The 16,120-nt window shown below is 34.2% G+C and overlaps 2 protein-coding genes across 2 annotated transcripts; one reads left to right on the top strand and one right to left on the bottom strand.

Moving 5' to 3' along the window:
* The first annotated feature begins 8,929 nt into the window (after positions 1-8,929).
* On the top strand, positions 8,930-10,810 carry LOC101742738 (mediator of RNA polymerase II transcription subunit 11). Its single transcript, XM_004926965.4, has 2 exons — positions 8,930-9,899; positions 10,188-10,810. Exons 1-2 carry the CDS (start codon positions 9,824-9,826, stop codon positions 10,514-10,516), a joined length of 405 nt encoding a protein of 134 aa, XP_004927022.1. The 5' UTR covers positions 8,930-9,823; the 3' UTR covers positions 10,517-10,810.
* Positions 10,811-11,685: 875 nt separating this feature from the next.
* slmo (slowmo) lies at positions 11,686-13,643 on the bottom strand. Its single transcript, NM_001043629.1, is given in 4 exon segments — positions 11,686-12,495; positions 12,780-12,974; positions 13,290-13,455; positions 13,548-13,643. Coding segments are annotated over 4 exon segments (687 nt in total). The 5' UTR covers positions 13,580-13,643; the 3' UTR covers positions 11,686-12,201.
* Between the last annotated feature and the right edge of the window lie 2,477 nt (positions 13,644-16,120).

Raw genomic sequence — 16,120 nt, 5'->3', positions numbered from 1 at the left:
GTATCAATCAAATTTGTCAATTCATCATATAGTTTTGAATGATCTGTTTCTTTTGATTCAAATAATTTATTAACTCTGTTAACATCTGTGGGAATTGGATACAATGTAAGCATAATTGACGTCATCTGAATACACTCCTTGCAGCCATTCTGCTTTGTAACATATTTTTCTTAATTTGACAATATTGAGGTGTGTTTTCAGCACAAACCATTGTGTGTAAATGCGTGCAACTGTGGACTCTATAGACTACTATTTAGTTTGAGAAGATTGTATAATGTATTAATGGCTCATGATCGTCATTAATAAATTTGTATAGTTCTATGTAAGCAGCTTACCTCGAAGAGGAACGACTGAATCAGTCTTATGTCAGTTAGTCTTATTCAGTCAGTTTCTTTAACAATGAATTCGAGATTTCTGAATTAATATGTAAATTGTGCTGTTGGTTGAGTTTCGTACTTCACTACTGACTGAAGCAATAAAAGACAATAGACAACACCACTAGCCACTAAAATCAGAATTTGACCGCTAAGAGGTGTCTAAGCCACCAGATTAGTGGAAATTCTACTCAGTTGGCAACACAGGATTTTAGTCAGAATTTTTCCTTTTTTTTAAGGGATGTTATGACCTGGCAACTAAGACCTTTAGGTCATGTCTTATTTTAATTTACATTCTTATTTTTATGAAAAATGATAATATGGAGTGAAATGAAATGAAATGCAGATGATTAATTTGACACATTAATCAACTGGGATGAAATAAAACGTAGTGAGATGAGGTGATATGGGATGAAATATAATCTCAGTAAATCTAAGTAAAATGGTATATTAATTACTATTAAAATAATCTCAGTAAAATGATGGTAATTTACTGAGATTTTTTCAGTGGACTTTTTGGAGAATCCCGAGAAGTTACGTCCAGCGACTTTGTTTCAGCTTCTCACATATGTGCACTTTCACAGATATTAAACAGTTAATAAACCACCGTTATTACCCATTTAAACCTGAAGAAACACTAAATAGACAAAATTAAACAAATCACACCACTTCACTCCTCGCGTTCCCGCCAAAAAGTCCGAATTTTTCCAAGTAATTTTTGTGTGACCACTACAAGTACTTAGAAAATATGTTGGAGAACTGGTTTCATACTTCAGTGTGGGAAACGTACAGAATCTAAACAGAGATTCACAACGGTACCAGTCCGCGGTCCTTTCATATTCATCCAGAATTTAAGTCCAACTGCAACCTACTTGTATGACTCCACAGTTCGACATAAACAAAACTTTCCTCAGTATTTTCTATGAGTAGTACAGGACCCCTGGTACACTTTTCATCATTTATTACTAACAAGCTGATTTTTCGTAAGTAGCTTCCTTTTGACTAGACGCCCAACTTTTTTCCTCACAGTAACGTTGGTAAATGGTAGCTTACTTGGGGTAGCAAGGAAGAAATATGTTGTTTTGACGAATTAAATATATTTATTAGTAATAAATGATGAAAAGTGTACCAGGGATCCTGTACTAGAAAGGCTTATTTCAACAAAATCAACGATTTTTTCTACAAAACCCTAAATGTTATAACAAACAAAAAAAAGTATATATTAAATTCCAAATAATTCCAATGTACACATAACACAAAAAAATGCTAGGTGAAAACAGATCAATCTAAAATAGGTTTAATAAATGCCAGATAAAATTTCAAATCTCTTCCTAATGTGATTGAAAAAATTTTGCTTCACCCCAACTTTTATATATTTAACTACTGGTTGCAGTGCATAACATTTCCCGATTGTGATCCCGAAATTGGTCTAAGCAGAAGAAACATGTGCGAACGTCATTTTGTGTGCAATAAGCTTAGCTAAGAGAAAGTTAGTGGTAATATCTCATATTTCTCGTTAGTCAAAAGGCGTTGCTTTAATTTCGATAATTGTTAAATTAGTTCTTGTTTGAAGGCATCACATCATTTTGACGTAGGTGGTAATAACATACATTTAAGTATTACGTTAATTACCAATCTCATCAATGATGGCGTGGCCACTGAAGAATGCAATGATATTAATATATATCTGAATTTGTATCAAATGGAATGAAATTAAATGAAATACAATAGTTCATGGTGAACATTTTCTGAAAGTTCATTGGACTGTTTCGAGAACCCCAGAGACCGTGTCAAGTCTGAAGTCACTTTATTTCAAAGGATTTAGTTACTGATTGCGGAAAATCTTAATTGTATTATGTCTACCGGTTGTTCTTTTCATACAAATGACCACTTTTATTACAAACTTGATTGTATAGGCTATGTTACCTTTGCCTTTCTAATGGAGGATTCCGAAAAATCCTATAGATTAAATATTACCGTACAATGGGGTAAATAGGGACAAAATCGACCTTTAGATTGAATTTTAAAATAGTTCCAATTAAATAGTCACTGCTTAACCAAAGAAATAAGTTGAGTCTTGAACGTACCTAGGTGATAAAAACCGTTACATTATTTTAATTATTCATTTTAAAGAAATAATCGGTAAAATAATGGCCGTCCCAATTTACCCAGCGTCCGGGGTAAATTGACACGGTTAAGGGTTAAATTGGGATATTTGTAAGGGTTGTCAACTCGCAGTACTGCGATATATAGGTAGGTGCCATATAATTATTTATATGGACCGAAATGATGAATACAATCCATAATTTAAGCACAATACACAACATAGTGTAAATTAAGCTGGTTTCTATTCCGAAGCGATGTGACGTGAATGATAATCAACAATACAATGATCAAAAAAAGTATGTGCATGTTATATTTTAGAAAATTATTATTTAATTTCCTTAAAAATCACAACTCTGAAACAAAATCATAAAATAGAATAAAAAATAGAAAACAAAAGGACTGGAAATGCATTAATACAATTTTATTTAATCAACATTTTCAAAATGATCTTTGAGTAAGAGTAAGATATCAGGTGAATAAGATAAAAAAACAGCTTTATCTGATTACTGCCAATAATAACAAAAATAAAAGATATTCTTTCTAAGCTAAATAACTAAACTCAATTAATTCACTCACTCATAATTGGATATCTCGGATTTTTAATTAATGTTACATTTAAAATCTGAGGCCTATTTTTATTTGTGTGTGTTCGTTGTGAATGTTAACAAAATCATGATTCGACGCGTGAATAGATTCTGAAATAACAAAAGTTCTGATTCGTTTGAGTTCTTTTAACTTTTAATTTTTTTTATTGCTATAAAGAACATACGACCAGGCAGATATTACAAGGTAAATGTCGCGAAAAAAAGTAATTATATATATACTTTTCTTTTACCTATAATACTTACATAAACTAACTGATAAACACAATAACCTTCTTTACATCACGCAATTAAGTGATAGTATAGGCTAAAAAATCTATTATAAGATATCAGTGACAACCCTAACAAGCCATCCCTATTTTGTCTCTTGGCGTTCCAATTTTGTGTTTTCTCGTCCCTAATTTATCCAGTCTCGTTCCAAATTACCCTACATACGTCCCAATTTTCCCCAAAAAGAAAGGAAAAAATATACATTTTTTATTTTGTCGAAATATTGTATTTAAAATAAGAATATTGCAACTTACCGTTTGTTGTGGTATTTCCAGGTGTATTAAAAACTTATATAAACTGTGATCTTATTGAAAAAACAACGATAATATTACTTTTTTTAAAAGTTCTTTAAGCTGTTTTAAAACGCTCTTTTCAACCACTATTTTAAATTTAATTTGACAAATTTTTGGGACCAACTAAACTCATGTTTAGTACTTCCATAGTTAGCTTGGTTTTTCTTCTATACATTGATAAATATTACCTTAAAGAAAATTAGGTAGATTCCGTGCTACAAGTACTTTGAGAATCTTCCGCAGGTTTGTCCCAATTTACCCCAGAATCCCAATTTACCCCATGTCATGGTACTAAATATATATATGCTTTGAGGAGAGAGGCGGGAACCTTCAAAAAATTTGGGACGGAACTTGAGAAGAGGGCCAATAAAAAAATTCATATCCTTTTTAATTAATTTAATTTGATATTCTGTAGATATTGTAGCATATTTTAGTTTATAACTGTATATATGTTTAGTTTATAATTGTATATTTTAGTACTTTAGCGTAGATAGTATGGAGTTGGAGGCGGGAACGGATCCCCCGGATCCGAATATTACTGAGGAGACAACTGATACGACTAACTCAAGGTTTAGCCAACCAATATTTTTCTGTGATGAGTTCGACCTTTCCAATGTATCTGAATTTGTCAACGTTAAATCGAAGAAATCCCAAAAAAAGAAACAACTTGTTAATTCTTTTAAACCAAAGATCTCGGACAAACAACTTTCGTTGCGCCCGCTGCAGCAGGCTTTGGCGGGAAATCTTGCAAATAACGTAAATAAGCTTATAGTGCCTCCTCGCCAAATTGTACAGACCTCACCAGAGCCTACTTCAGCGAGTCCTTCTATGACACCATCTGAGACCCCAATGGCCGACTCTGTTTACAGAAAAAAATACACTGAACAGGATCCTGGCCCATATATGGTCCATGTTACTTTAATCTCAGATTCTAATAGTACTACATCACTGCACCCACTTAAATTTGGAAATTTTCTAAAGAAAAGCAATCTTGGTAATATATTACAGGATGGAATTAAACGAGTAGGTCGTAATCGCCTGGCAATAACTTTTAAAACACATAGTGATGCCAATATTTTCATATCCAACATGTCTATGAATCCATTGTATAATGTAGTGATTCCTACATATAATATATGTAAAATGGGTTTGATAAAGGGTATCCCTCAGGAGTGGACTCATGAGGACATTGTAGATAATCTGCAAATCCCAGAAGGCTATGGACAAATTATCAAATCCCGTAGATTAAACAGGAAGTCTGTCAACTCAGATGGAACTTCATGGATTCCTACTCAAACTGTGGTCTTGACTTTTGACGGACAGTCTCTTCCCTCTAGAGTGTATTCCTTTTTTTCAAGTATTCCAGTTGAACAGTATATTTATCCAACGGTACAATGTTTCAATTGTTGTCGCTTTGGACACACTCGTGTTCAATGCAGGAGCAAACCTAGATGTAATAAATGTGGTGGAGAGCACAGCGGACTGGCTTGTAATACTGAGACTTTTTCTTGTGTTAACTGTAGAGGTGAACATATGGCTACAAACAAATCTTGCCCTGAGTTTAGTAGACAAACAAATATTAAAAAACATATGTCTCAAAACCTCATATCATACCAAGAAGCCTCTAAATTGTTTCCTATTGTAAAGAAATCATATTCACAAATAACATCATCTATTCCACTATCTGCCCAAAGTTTAAATGATGTAGATAGTTCAAATTCTGTCTCTTACAAAAAAACTGTTATAAAGAAGCCTAAACAGGCATCTATTTTAAATAAGGGTTATGACAAATCAGAATATAAATCATTGATCCGCAGCATTTCATTTGATGAGTCTCAAGGTAAACTAGGTTCCGCTTTGCAATCCAACAAAGAAAAGGATACACAGTTGCCATCTTCTGACACACTAAATAAATTGTTATCCACACTTATAAATATTATTGCTAATTCAGAACTACCAGAACACGTTGCTCTTTCACTTATAAATAATATTTCACTATCAATTTTCAATATTTTTAAATATGGACAGAGTCCTCCAGTGGAACTGTAAAAGTATAGTTCCTAAAAAACATGAAATTATATCTTTAATTAATTCACATAATATTTTTTTACTAGCCATATCAGAAACTTGGTTAGTTCCAGGTTCCAATTTCCGTATGGCCGGTTTTAATATTCTCAGACATGATAGACATGATGGGTATGGTGGCACAGCCCTTTTAATTCGTAATAATCACAGATTTTCTTCTTTGCCAATCCCAGCTTTTAACTCGGATATTTTACAAGCAGTGGCTGCCCGAGTAGGTGAGGTAACATATCTATCTGTGTACATTTCAGAAAAGGATTTATCTGTTCTGCCTATACTAGACAAAATCATTCAATCATTACCCAAACCAATAGTAGTTCTAGGGGATTTCAACGCTCACCACTTCTTATGGGGAGCACCCAACGATGATGGCATGGGAAATGGCTTAATGGAGATAATAAATGATCATAATCTTTGTGTTCTGAATGATGGGTCCCCCACTCGTCGCCCAGTTCCGGGTCAAGCCCCAAGTTATGTTGATATTACACTTAGTTCAGCCAGTTTGTCTTCACTGTTAAACTGGGAATGTTTAACGCTGTCCTGTGGCAGTGATCATTATCCCTTATTAATTTCCTTGCCCTCTGGTAAAACAGGCACTTTTAATCCACTACCGCCGTTATTTAAGTTCAGATTAAATAACTATGATTGGGAACTGTTTAGTCAAGAAGTCGAATCGAAAATTATGTCCCTTCCAAGTTTATCTACTCTTGATGATTATAACAACATAAACAAGGCGTATGATAACCTTATTACGGCATACTTAGCAGCTGCAGATAAACATATCCCCAAAAAGAATGTTGCCCATAAGAAAATATCTTCTCCCCCATGGTGGGACAAAGAATGTACAGAAGCTGTCAATAAAAGAAATGATGCAGAAAAACTTAATAAGCAATGTTTGACCATGCATAGTTATTTATTTTATAAAAATGTTGAAGCGGCCACTAAAAGGCTTCTTCGGAAAAAGAAAAAAGAGGGATGGAAAAGATTTTGTTCCAAGCTTTCGCCTGATTCGCCATCCTCCCTAATCTGGAAAAATATAAGAATGTTTAGATCTTCTTTTATAGCCCCATCTAGAAATTATACATCGCAAGAATGGATTAATCCTTTTTTGGACAATATCGCACCCACTATGGTTCCTAAGTTTGACCAATTGCCTTATACATACTCTTATATATCAGATAACTCTAATATTAATAATAACTTAGCGTGTTCATTTTCTTTGCCGGAACTTCAATTAGTATTGAACCGGTTATCAGACTCCACTCCAGGATGTGATGGTATTCCTTACTCTTTCTTAATTAATTCAAAACCTATAACCCTATCATATTTACTGAATTTAATTAATTCTATAATAGACACTGGTATAATACCTTCTTCCTGGAAACATCAAATTATAATACCTATATTAAAGCCTAACAAAGATTCAAATAATCCTTTATCTTATAGACCTGTAGCGTTATCATCTGTTTTGGTAAAATTAGCAGAACATTTAATTAAACAAAGATTTGAGTGGTACGTAGAACATAACAATCTTTTGCCTTGCTCTCAATATGGGTTCAGAAGAGGTAAAGGTGTGTCCGATAGCCATGCCATTTTTGCAACAGACATTTTTTTGTCTTTTTCGAAATCTGAATCGGTTGTGGGAGCCTTTTTAGATATTCAAAGCGCGTATGATAATGTAAACTTAATTAAATTAAAAGAAAAAATGTCGGATTTAAAATTACCATTAAAATTTATTGATTTCATTTTTAATTTATATACTGGAAGGACTATTTCTTTACATATACCTGGTTTTGAGGACAAAATAAGAAAAGTTTGGAAAGGTATCCCTCAGGGTTCTGTTCTAAGTCCTCTATTATATGACATTTATACTTTCGATCTCCATTTAAATGTTGATCCTTCCTGTTCCATCTTACAATATGCAGATGATGTCTTAGTTTACTCTGCTAACCGTGATATTAAAATAGCAGCGGAAACTCTTAACGATTCATAAAACAAGTTATCATCCTGGCTCTCTGCCCAAAATCTTTCGTTATCTAAATCTAAAAGTCTCATAGTTGTTTTTACGCGGAAAAGAAAAGTTCCCACCGTAAATATTTCTGTTGATGGAGAACGAATACCAGTGGTTAAAGAGGCGAAATTTCTTGGTCGCATTTTTGATTCTAGTATGAACGGTAACGCTCATATCAACGACATTGTAAGAAAATGTGAGAAAAACATAAATATTATGAGAGCTGTAAGTGGCGTTTGGTGGGGGTCTCATCCTGGTGTACTTAGGTTAATGTATAATGCTTTGGTACGTAGTATATTAGACTTTGGCTCCATAACTTTTTGTCTTGAAAACAAAGAACCTCTACATAAATTAGATTTATTACAACATAAAAGTCTCAGGATCGTTATTGGAGCCATGAATAGTACTCCAATAAATGCTTTACAAATAGAATGCTCTGAACCGCCGCTATCTTTGCGTAGACAATACCTTTCTGATAGATTTATATTTAAAATTCAACAATATCATGGACACCCTTTAATTTTAAAACTACAAAATCTTTGTGAAGTTATTAATGGACGAAATGCTTTCTGGCGTAACAGGAAAATCCCTTACTTAGTTTCTAGCTATAGAAGATTTTTAGAACTACGTTGTTCAATTCATAAATTTCAATGCCACTCAACTTTTTCATATGATTACGAGACTTTAATGTTTGTACCCGATATCAAGTTATCAATAGATGATATCCAAAAAGGATCAAGCTCGGCAAACTCAAAATTAGCCTCCTTTATTAAAAACTTAGAACCTAAATCGGAAGATTTCTATACTGACGCGTCTAAATCCGTTTCCTCGGATGAAAAAAGCGTAGGAGCTGCTTTCTTAAGACTCTCGTCAGGTCATTTTCGTCTTTATAAATATCCACATCTTTCTTCAAACTTTGTTGGAGAAGGCATGGCTGTCCTTGAATGTGTCAAATATATAATTTGCAATAAAATAGAGAATTCATATATATTTTCTGATTCATTGAGCTTTCTTCAGTCTCTTTTATCAAATCCATTTAAAAAGAAACCTCCTTGTCCGCTTTCTCTTGAGGTTAAACTTAAATTAAAAGAATGTCATGATTCAAATTTACGAGTCACATTAGCATGGATTCCTGGCCATTCGGGCATCCAAGGAAATGAATTGGTAGATGATTTAGCTGCTATGGCCGCAAGGCAGGGTAATACATATATTGACAAAGTGTATACTCAAGACCTACTAGAAAAGCCTCGGGAGTATCTTTTAAAAGATTGGAACTCCCAGTGGGAAAAGTCTTGTTTATCAAAAGGTGGACGATATCGTCGTCTTCATATCAAAATTAATTTAAAACCTTGGTTTTCTAAGTTTCATTTCCCAAAAAAAGTAACATCTACCATATCGAGATTAAGATTTGGCCATTGTAGTTTACCCAGTCATTTATCGAGAATTGGTGTCGTTGACTCAGATGCTTGTGAACATTGCAATACCAATGGAAACATCGAACATACATTATTTGAATGTGTCAAATACAAATCCAAACCACTTTATGAATTCCTTATAAAATTTCGTGCTCCTCTCCCTTGTGACTCCTACACTATACTTTCCTTTGTTGATTTCAAATATACTAAAGCTCTTATTTCTTTTCTAACCTTCCATAATATTTTATTATAATATCTTTTCTTCTTTACATTACTATATTTTACTATATGTATATATTGCCCTAGTTCCTCCTATACCGCCTATTTCTAAAGTCCCTGCTCCTATCCCTCTACACTGGAATATCATGGCAACTCGACACCTCAAGATGAAGTTACTATGTCGCCTTTGGCTGACTCGACTCTGGCTAAAATAAGCTTCCGAATGAAGTTTGATCGCCATATTGAAGAAAAAAAAAAAAAAAAAAAAAATATATATGCTTTAGCCAATTGTAGCCAATTAGCCATTGTATGTAGCTTAATAATCATAATATTCCATTTTACTTTATGCTTAATAGGTATAAACACAGGAAATTTAATTTAATTTGCATCAGTGTTCACTTTAGTCTTATACCTGGAAATATCTAAGAATAATTAAATAACAATAGAAATCATGGCTGCACCGATGGAAAGGATTCAAGTTCTAGACGAAATAGAAAAGGATATTATCACCTGTCTACAATGTGCAGGTAAATATTTTTAGACAACGTTTTACATTACCATGGTTTTTTTAAATACAAAATATTGTAAAAGAAACCTCCCTTTTTCGTTTAAATGTAGATTATAATAAAACTGTTTAGAGAATTAAAAGGTCATTATATAAAATCTTACTCATTTAGAGTATACTTTCCATAAAATAGAAAAATATTGTTAAAATTAAAATAGGTTCTTATAAGTGCTTCTTAAAACTTATTTGCTGTATAAGTTTATGTTTGCCTCAAATATATTCCTTGTTCTTATCATTACACAATTTTTAGCTCAAGCACTTCTTGAATTGAGTAAAGAAAAATCTGGTCAAAAACAAGCTGAATCAAACACATCACAGTTTTTAAGAACACTCAGTCAAGTGGAATCAAAGTTGAGTGAACAAATAAATTACTTGACTCAAGTTTCAACTGGACAACCACATGAAGGTTCTGGATATGCTTCACAGAAGGTTTTGCAAATGGCTTGGCATCGTTTAGAACATGTCAGATCATGGGTGAACGAATTGGATCGTCTGAAAGCTTCTCATTTGGCAACTCCAAGAACAGCAACAGGAAGTGTACCAAATGGCAATATGACATCATCTGGCACCAGTACCTGATATTAAATTAATTAAACGTATGGACATTAAATAGTAACCTGCACATTGAGTGAAAACAATAATAATAATAATTGTTGAACACTAGTTTAATTAAGAACAAGTTTTATCTAAAAATATGATTGTTTATATATTGCTGACAGGAGGTTATCCATTACCAATGGTTGAGTGGTGCTGACATACAAAGAATTTTTTTTGTCGTGTGAGCATTCTACAATCTAGGTAATGATAGTAATTTTACATTTTAAGTGTATTTATTGTACCTTGTATTGGATTTATAAATTTTCCTTCCTTGAACATTTGTTTGTTTGTGAACCATTGTTTCCTAAGACATGAACACAAACGGGAGAATTATTCTGCTCTCAGCTACCCAATATGATAGGGATTGTGAGGATAGCAAGTCTTATGGATATAATAGTTAGTATAGTTTGGTATTTCTGTCTATTGAGGAACCTTGTTTTCTTTGTGTTTTGTATTGTAAGTTCGAAGAGGTATTCTTAAAGGTGATCCATAATTTCCTTTTATCAAGGCATGCCAGTCCCAAGAGCAGAGTTTATCTATACTACCTAAAAACAATGTATTTTTGGATATCTTTTTTGCACATACATATATACACGGCTGAAATTAACTACCCCGTAGTGTTTCTTGAGGACTATGATATTTCTTCAAATTAGGTTTGAGGAGTGTCTTGGTTGTTCATTGATGACGTGAGTGACAGTGACTACTCATTTGGCGGACCATATACTTGTTTATAAAGGCAACGAAAACCAAGTCATATTATTCTCTCAAATATTTATTGCTGTAAAAGCCCATCATAACATTAAATAAGCAGTTTAAAGCGTCTTTCACAAATTATTGTCCTCTTATTTTAAAGGACTAGAGGACATTTATCCTGAGATCTCTGTTCTTAAAAGTTAGTCAGCCAACTTGTTTGGATGAGTACCACTGGTTTTAAGATAAATGCTTTTTATCCTGTAATGACCTCGTCAAATCTATCAATCAAATCAATAGTTTGTTACGTTGTCTCCAAATTTAAAACAATGAAAAGAGTTCTTCAAGTCTAACATAAAACACGTATCTTCAAAGCTTCTCTCTTTCTTGACAGATTTTGTTTTCATTTGTTAGGAGCATTCATACAATTTTGGGAAGATAGTGAAAAACATCAACACAGATTGCTATACAGTTTTTATTCATCGTATTTCTTTTTGGCCATACAATTTTTATTTTGGACTCAGTCACTGAATCATTTGTAGCTACATTGACCGCGCTTGAAATTATTTGCCAACCTTTGTGCTAGATATTTCCACAACAGAGTACACAATAATTATCTAATTCACATTTATCAAATTATTATGTTGAGGCATTAATTTACATTATTATACATAAGAGAGCAATGCCTCTTTATTTGTAATTATCATAAATAGTTGATTAAGCCTATACAGCCATAATGCTTTAAGATTGGAACCATGGAACCATGAACCATTGAAAAATGGGATTGGTTTCATCCATGAATCCCTTGCTTGATTAAAGAAAAAGACTAAGGACACTAAATTATGCTACTACATTTATTGTTATTAAATAAATCATGTCAATGATGAATAAACTAGGACACAAATGAACATGGCAGGTCATTAGTGCAGTCCGTTTTCGATATATGTATTGCAGAGGCATGCATATTACTCCTCTTTTCAGCTCCTCTGGTTGGCATTAGCTTTAGTTAATTTTTCTATATCATCAAGTGTGCTTTTTGCTTTAGATGAGATATCATCCATTGATCTTCTTGCTGATGTTGTGATGTCATCAATTGACTTCTTTGTTTGTGATAATAATTCATCTGTACTTTTACAGGCTGAACTTGCAAGCTCCTTAATTTCAGTGTCGAACTTCCCTATAACCCATTCTATAGCTTGCCTTCCTTTGCCAGCATTTAGAGAAATTTTGTTGGTTAAAAGGTCTTCCATGTAACTACTGAGAGGCACACCCTAAAATTTAAAAATACAATTTATATTGTTACAATAATTTAATTTTAAATAGTCCCATTGTTTTAAAAGAATGGGGAAAAACATTAATTGCTTTTATTACAAGCAAGTTTTTGATGCAATTGGTTGATAGTCCATCAGATAAGGAAGGTTGCTAAATGTGGAATTAATAAAATGGAAAGTGTTTTCAAGAATATTTGGCAACATGTCTAAATATCTTCAATAATGTTGGCTATCATTTGTCCTTAACCACTAAATCTGCTTGTAATAATAAATTTAGTTCTTACTTGTACAGTGACTACAGCTTCTTGTTTTAGTAATGTTTTTGAGGAATCTGAAGGATGTGGAGTATACCGTACAGTTTCATCAACAGCAATGTAATGACAGAATGTTAGGTTTGTTGTTTTTAAAGTCATCTGTCGCTGTATTGGGTTTACTTCTGATATCTCACTAGCATAACATATTTTTGCAGTACCAATTAGCTGAAAAATAATACATTAGCTTGTTGTCAATGTTTTTCATAATCTCTGAATTTATTCTGATAAAAGAAAGATAACAAGATAAAATATGTAGACTTGCCATTTACCAAGGTCATTAGTGTCTGCAAGTTCATAATTTTCCACATGCTAGATAGATAAGTTTAAAGACGTCAATTTGCAGAAATGGGTTTTTTATTATTGGTACAAATAAACCTGCTTAAAAAGTACCTGCTTTAGAACATTTATAATTAAATACTAAGAATAGTCACTGCAAATGGAGTATTACAATAATGAGAAAAATCAATAACTGTAACTTACCGCCTGGGCCCATCGTGGAAAAAACCATTTGGAACTGACTAATCTATGAGTATGAAGTACACCATCTACAACTTTTCTTTCCACAACATCTGTCCCTATGACGGCTGGATTCATAGGATTAGGATATTTTCGCCATGCTGCTTGAGCAACTGTTTCCCATGGATGGCTGTAAGGAAAAGGCGAAAAATAATAAGAAATTGCTATACGTACAAAATCGCTAGTTGCGTCATCAAGTTTTCCAATGTTCACTTAACTTACTTGAATGTGTGTTCTGATGTCCAAATCTTCATGTTTTTTTCTAATATCTAATGCAAATTGCAGTATAGAGATAAGGATCTCTAAGACTAAAAATTATATTTACTTATCACATTACTGACACTACACCAGAATCACACCCTCTCTCTCACTTCACCAACTCAACAAGAGAAAAGAATTGACAAACTCAACTGTCTCATGATGTCAAGGTAAGTCAAATGTCAAGTTGTATAATCTATGAATGTTGACAAATTGAACAAAGTGCAATCGATAGTGTAGCGACACGAGAACCCTCTCATCGTGGCCGCCGCCGCGCCGGGTGGTAGTTTTCCAATTACAGAGCATAATGCGACTCAGTGACGCACAATGCCGAATTATGCTGAAGCTTAGTTGAGCATTATGCCGCATAATGCGCTCTTGTGCTGTAATTGGAAAACTACCGGTAACTACATTCCCGATCCTGCGGACAGAATGGAAAACAGTCGACGTTGCCCAAAACACGTCATTTCGGATCCTCCCGATCCACTAACAGTGCTTTTATCTACCTCAAGCAATGGTCATCGTACCCGTCGAACCCGTCGCTTGCGACGAAGGGCTCGACGAGTAAATTAACCCACAGACAGCCCATTGAGTTTCTCGTCGGATCTTCTCAGTGGGTCGCGTTTCTGATCCGGTGGTAGATTCTGCGAAGCACAGCTCTTGCTAGGGTTCGTGTTAGCAACGTCGTCAGGTTTGAGCCCCGCGAGCTCAACTACTAGTTAAGGTTACGCTGAAATATCCTCTAAAAGATATCAGCTTAGGTAGGAAATAAAAAAGAAATGATAGTATAGTTTAAAAAATGTAAAAACAAATGTTTTTGGCGATTGGGCAAAAAATGAACAGAAAAATAAAATGTATTGAAATCGTCCATAACCATTTTTAAAATCCAGATATATCTACCAGAACAAATAATTTATTATAAAACTGTATATTACAAATGTAGGGAATATATAATAACGTCCTCTTCCTCTCCTCCTTCAGTCGATCGCTCATTGCTGAGCATCGTGATGCGCCCGCCTGTGACGTTTTTTTGTAATTTGTAGCCACTTTTGTCGGTCAGTAGCACAGTGAAGTGCTCGGCTCAGTCTCATGTCCAGCCATTCGGATACTTGGTCACTCCATCTTTTTCGGCTCCGACCTCTGGATCGTCTTTCATCCACTTTACCCGTCACTATGAGTCTCTCCAGGTTGTCAAAAGGTTTTCTTTCTGTAGGACCAAAATATTGGAGCACTTTATATAGGAATTTGGTGGATAGCCTCTGGTCAACTCTTAGCTCGTTGAGGATGGAAGCGTTCGTCCGGAAAGCCGTCCAAGGGATACGCAACATGCGCCGCGAGCACCACATCTCAAACGCGTCTATACGTCACCTGTCAGACTCTTTCAAGATCCAGGTCTCAGCCCCATACAAAAAGTTTAAAAAAACGAGCGTCTTAACAATTTGCACTTTCGTCTTCTTGAGTATGTTCCGATCTCTCCATATTTTGTTTAGCTGGCTCATAGTGGATTTGGCCATTCCGATGCGTCGCCTTATTTCGGTTTCCGACCCACCTCTATTGGAAGTAATCGAGCCGAGGTACACGAAAGTCTTGACGATGTCGTATTGGCCAAGAATATTATTCTCGTTAAGGGTGCCGGATTTATCCACGATCATGATCTTTGTTTTGGACTGGTTGATCTTTAGCCCCATTACCTCGCTAACTATAACCAGACGTCGAAGCAGCTCTTCCATTTCCCCTTTTGATGACGCAACTAATATGGTATCATCAGCGTATCGTAAGTTCGAGATCTTTGCGCCCCCAACTGTGAGGCCACCATCTAGGGTTTTGCGCATTATGTATTCGCCATAGATGTTAAAAAGTATGTAATAACGTAGGGAATATAAAATTACGTAGGCCCCTGCCAAGGCTTGATCAATTTGAAAGTTTGATCATTTACCACGATTTGGACTTTGCAGTTTTGGAAAACTAAAATATTAATAGAGTACGACCAAATTATCCTAGTACTGAATATTTGAGACTGTAACAATTAATTTGTTAATTTGCCAGATCATATTACTGACCGGGAACGCGGGAACTGTAGCTAAGTGAAATATTTTTTAATTTACTATTTTCTCACCCATGTAATTTATGGAAATATTTATCAAAATTTTTAACATATTCCCTGGACCTCATCCCAAGCGAAGTCCGTCGAAGTCTCGGAAGACCCGACTTTTTATTGAGGCTTTTTTTACTTTTTCGAATTAAGAGTTATGTATCTATTTCAGACTAATCTGCTTCATTCCATCGTACATTTAATATTCGGGAGTATGACATCATATTATAAAATAAAAAAATCAGATGTATTGTTTCATACTAGAAGAATCTACGTGACGTGGCTAGTTTTGATACTTTCAAATCCATATATTTCGCACTATGCTAATTTCTATTAATGTTTTGTATAATCTGCTGGGGATCTGCTTCAAAAAATTTGCTAATTTAATTAGAAAGAATTCAACGTTCAGTGTTAAAGGTAATACTAAATAAGCCTCGAAGGTACT

The sequence above is a fragment of the Bombyx mori genome, chromosome 4 (genome assembly GCF_030269925.1).
Source record: "Bombyx mori chromosome 4, ASM3026992v2".
In the NCBI taxonomy this organism is placed as follows: Eukaryota; Metazoa; Arthropoda; class Insecta; order Lepidoptera; family Bombycidae; genus Bombyx; species Bombyx mori.
The sequence above is the reverse complement of the archived record's forward strand: the minus strand, read 5'-3'. Positions and strand labels throughout refer to the sequence as shown.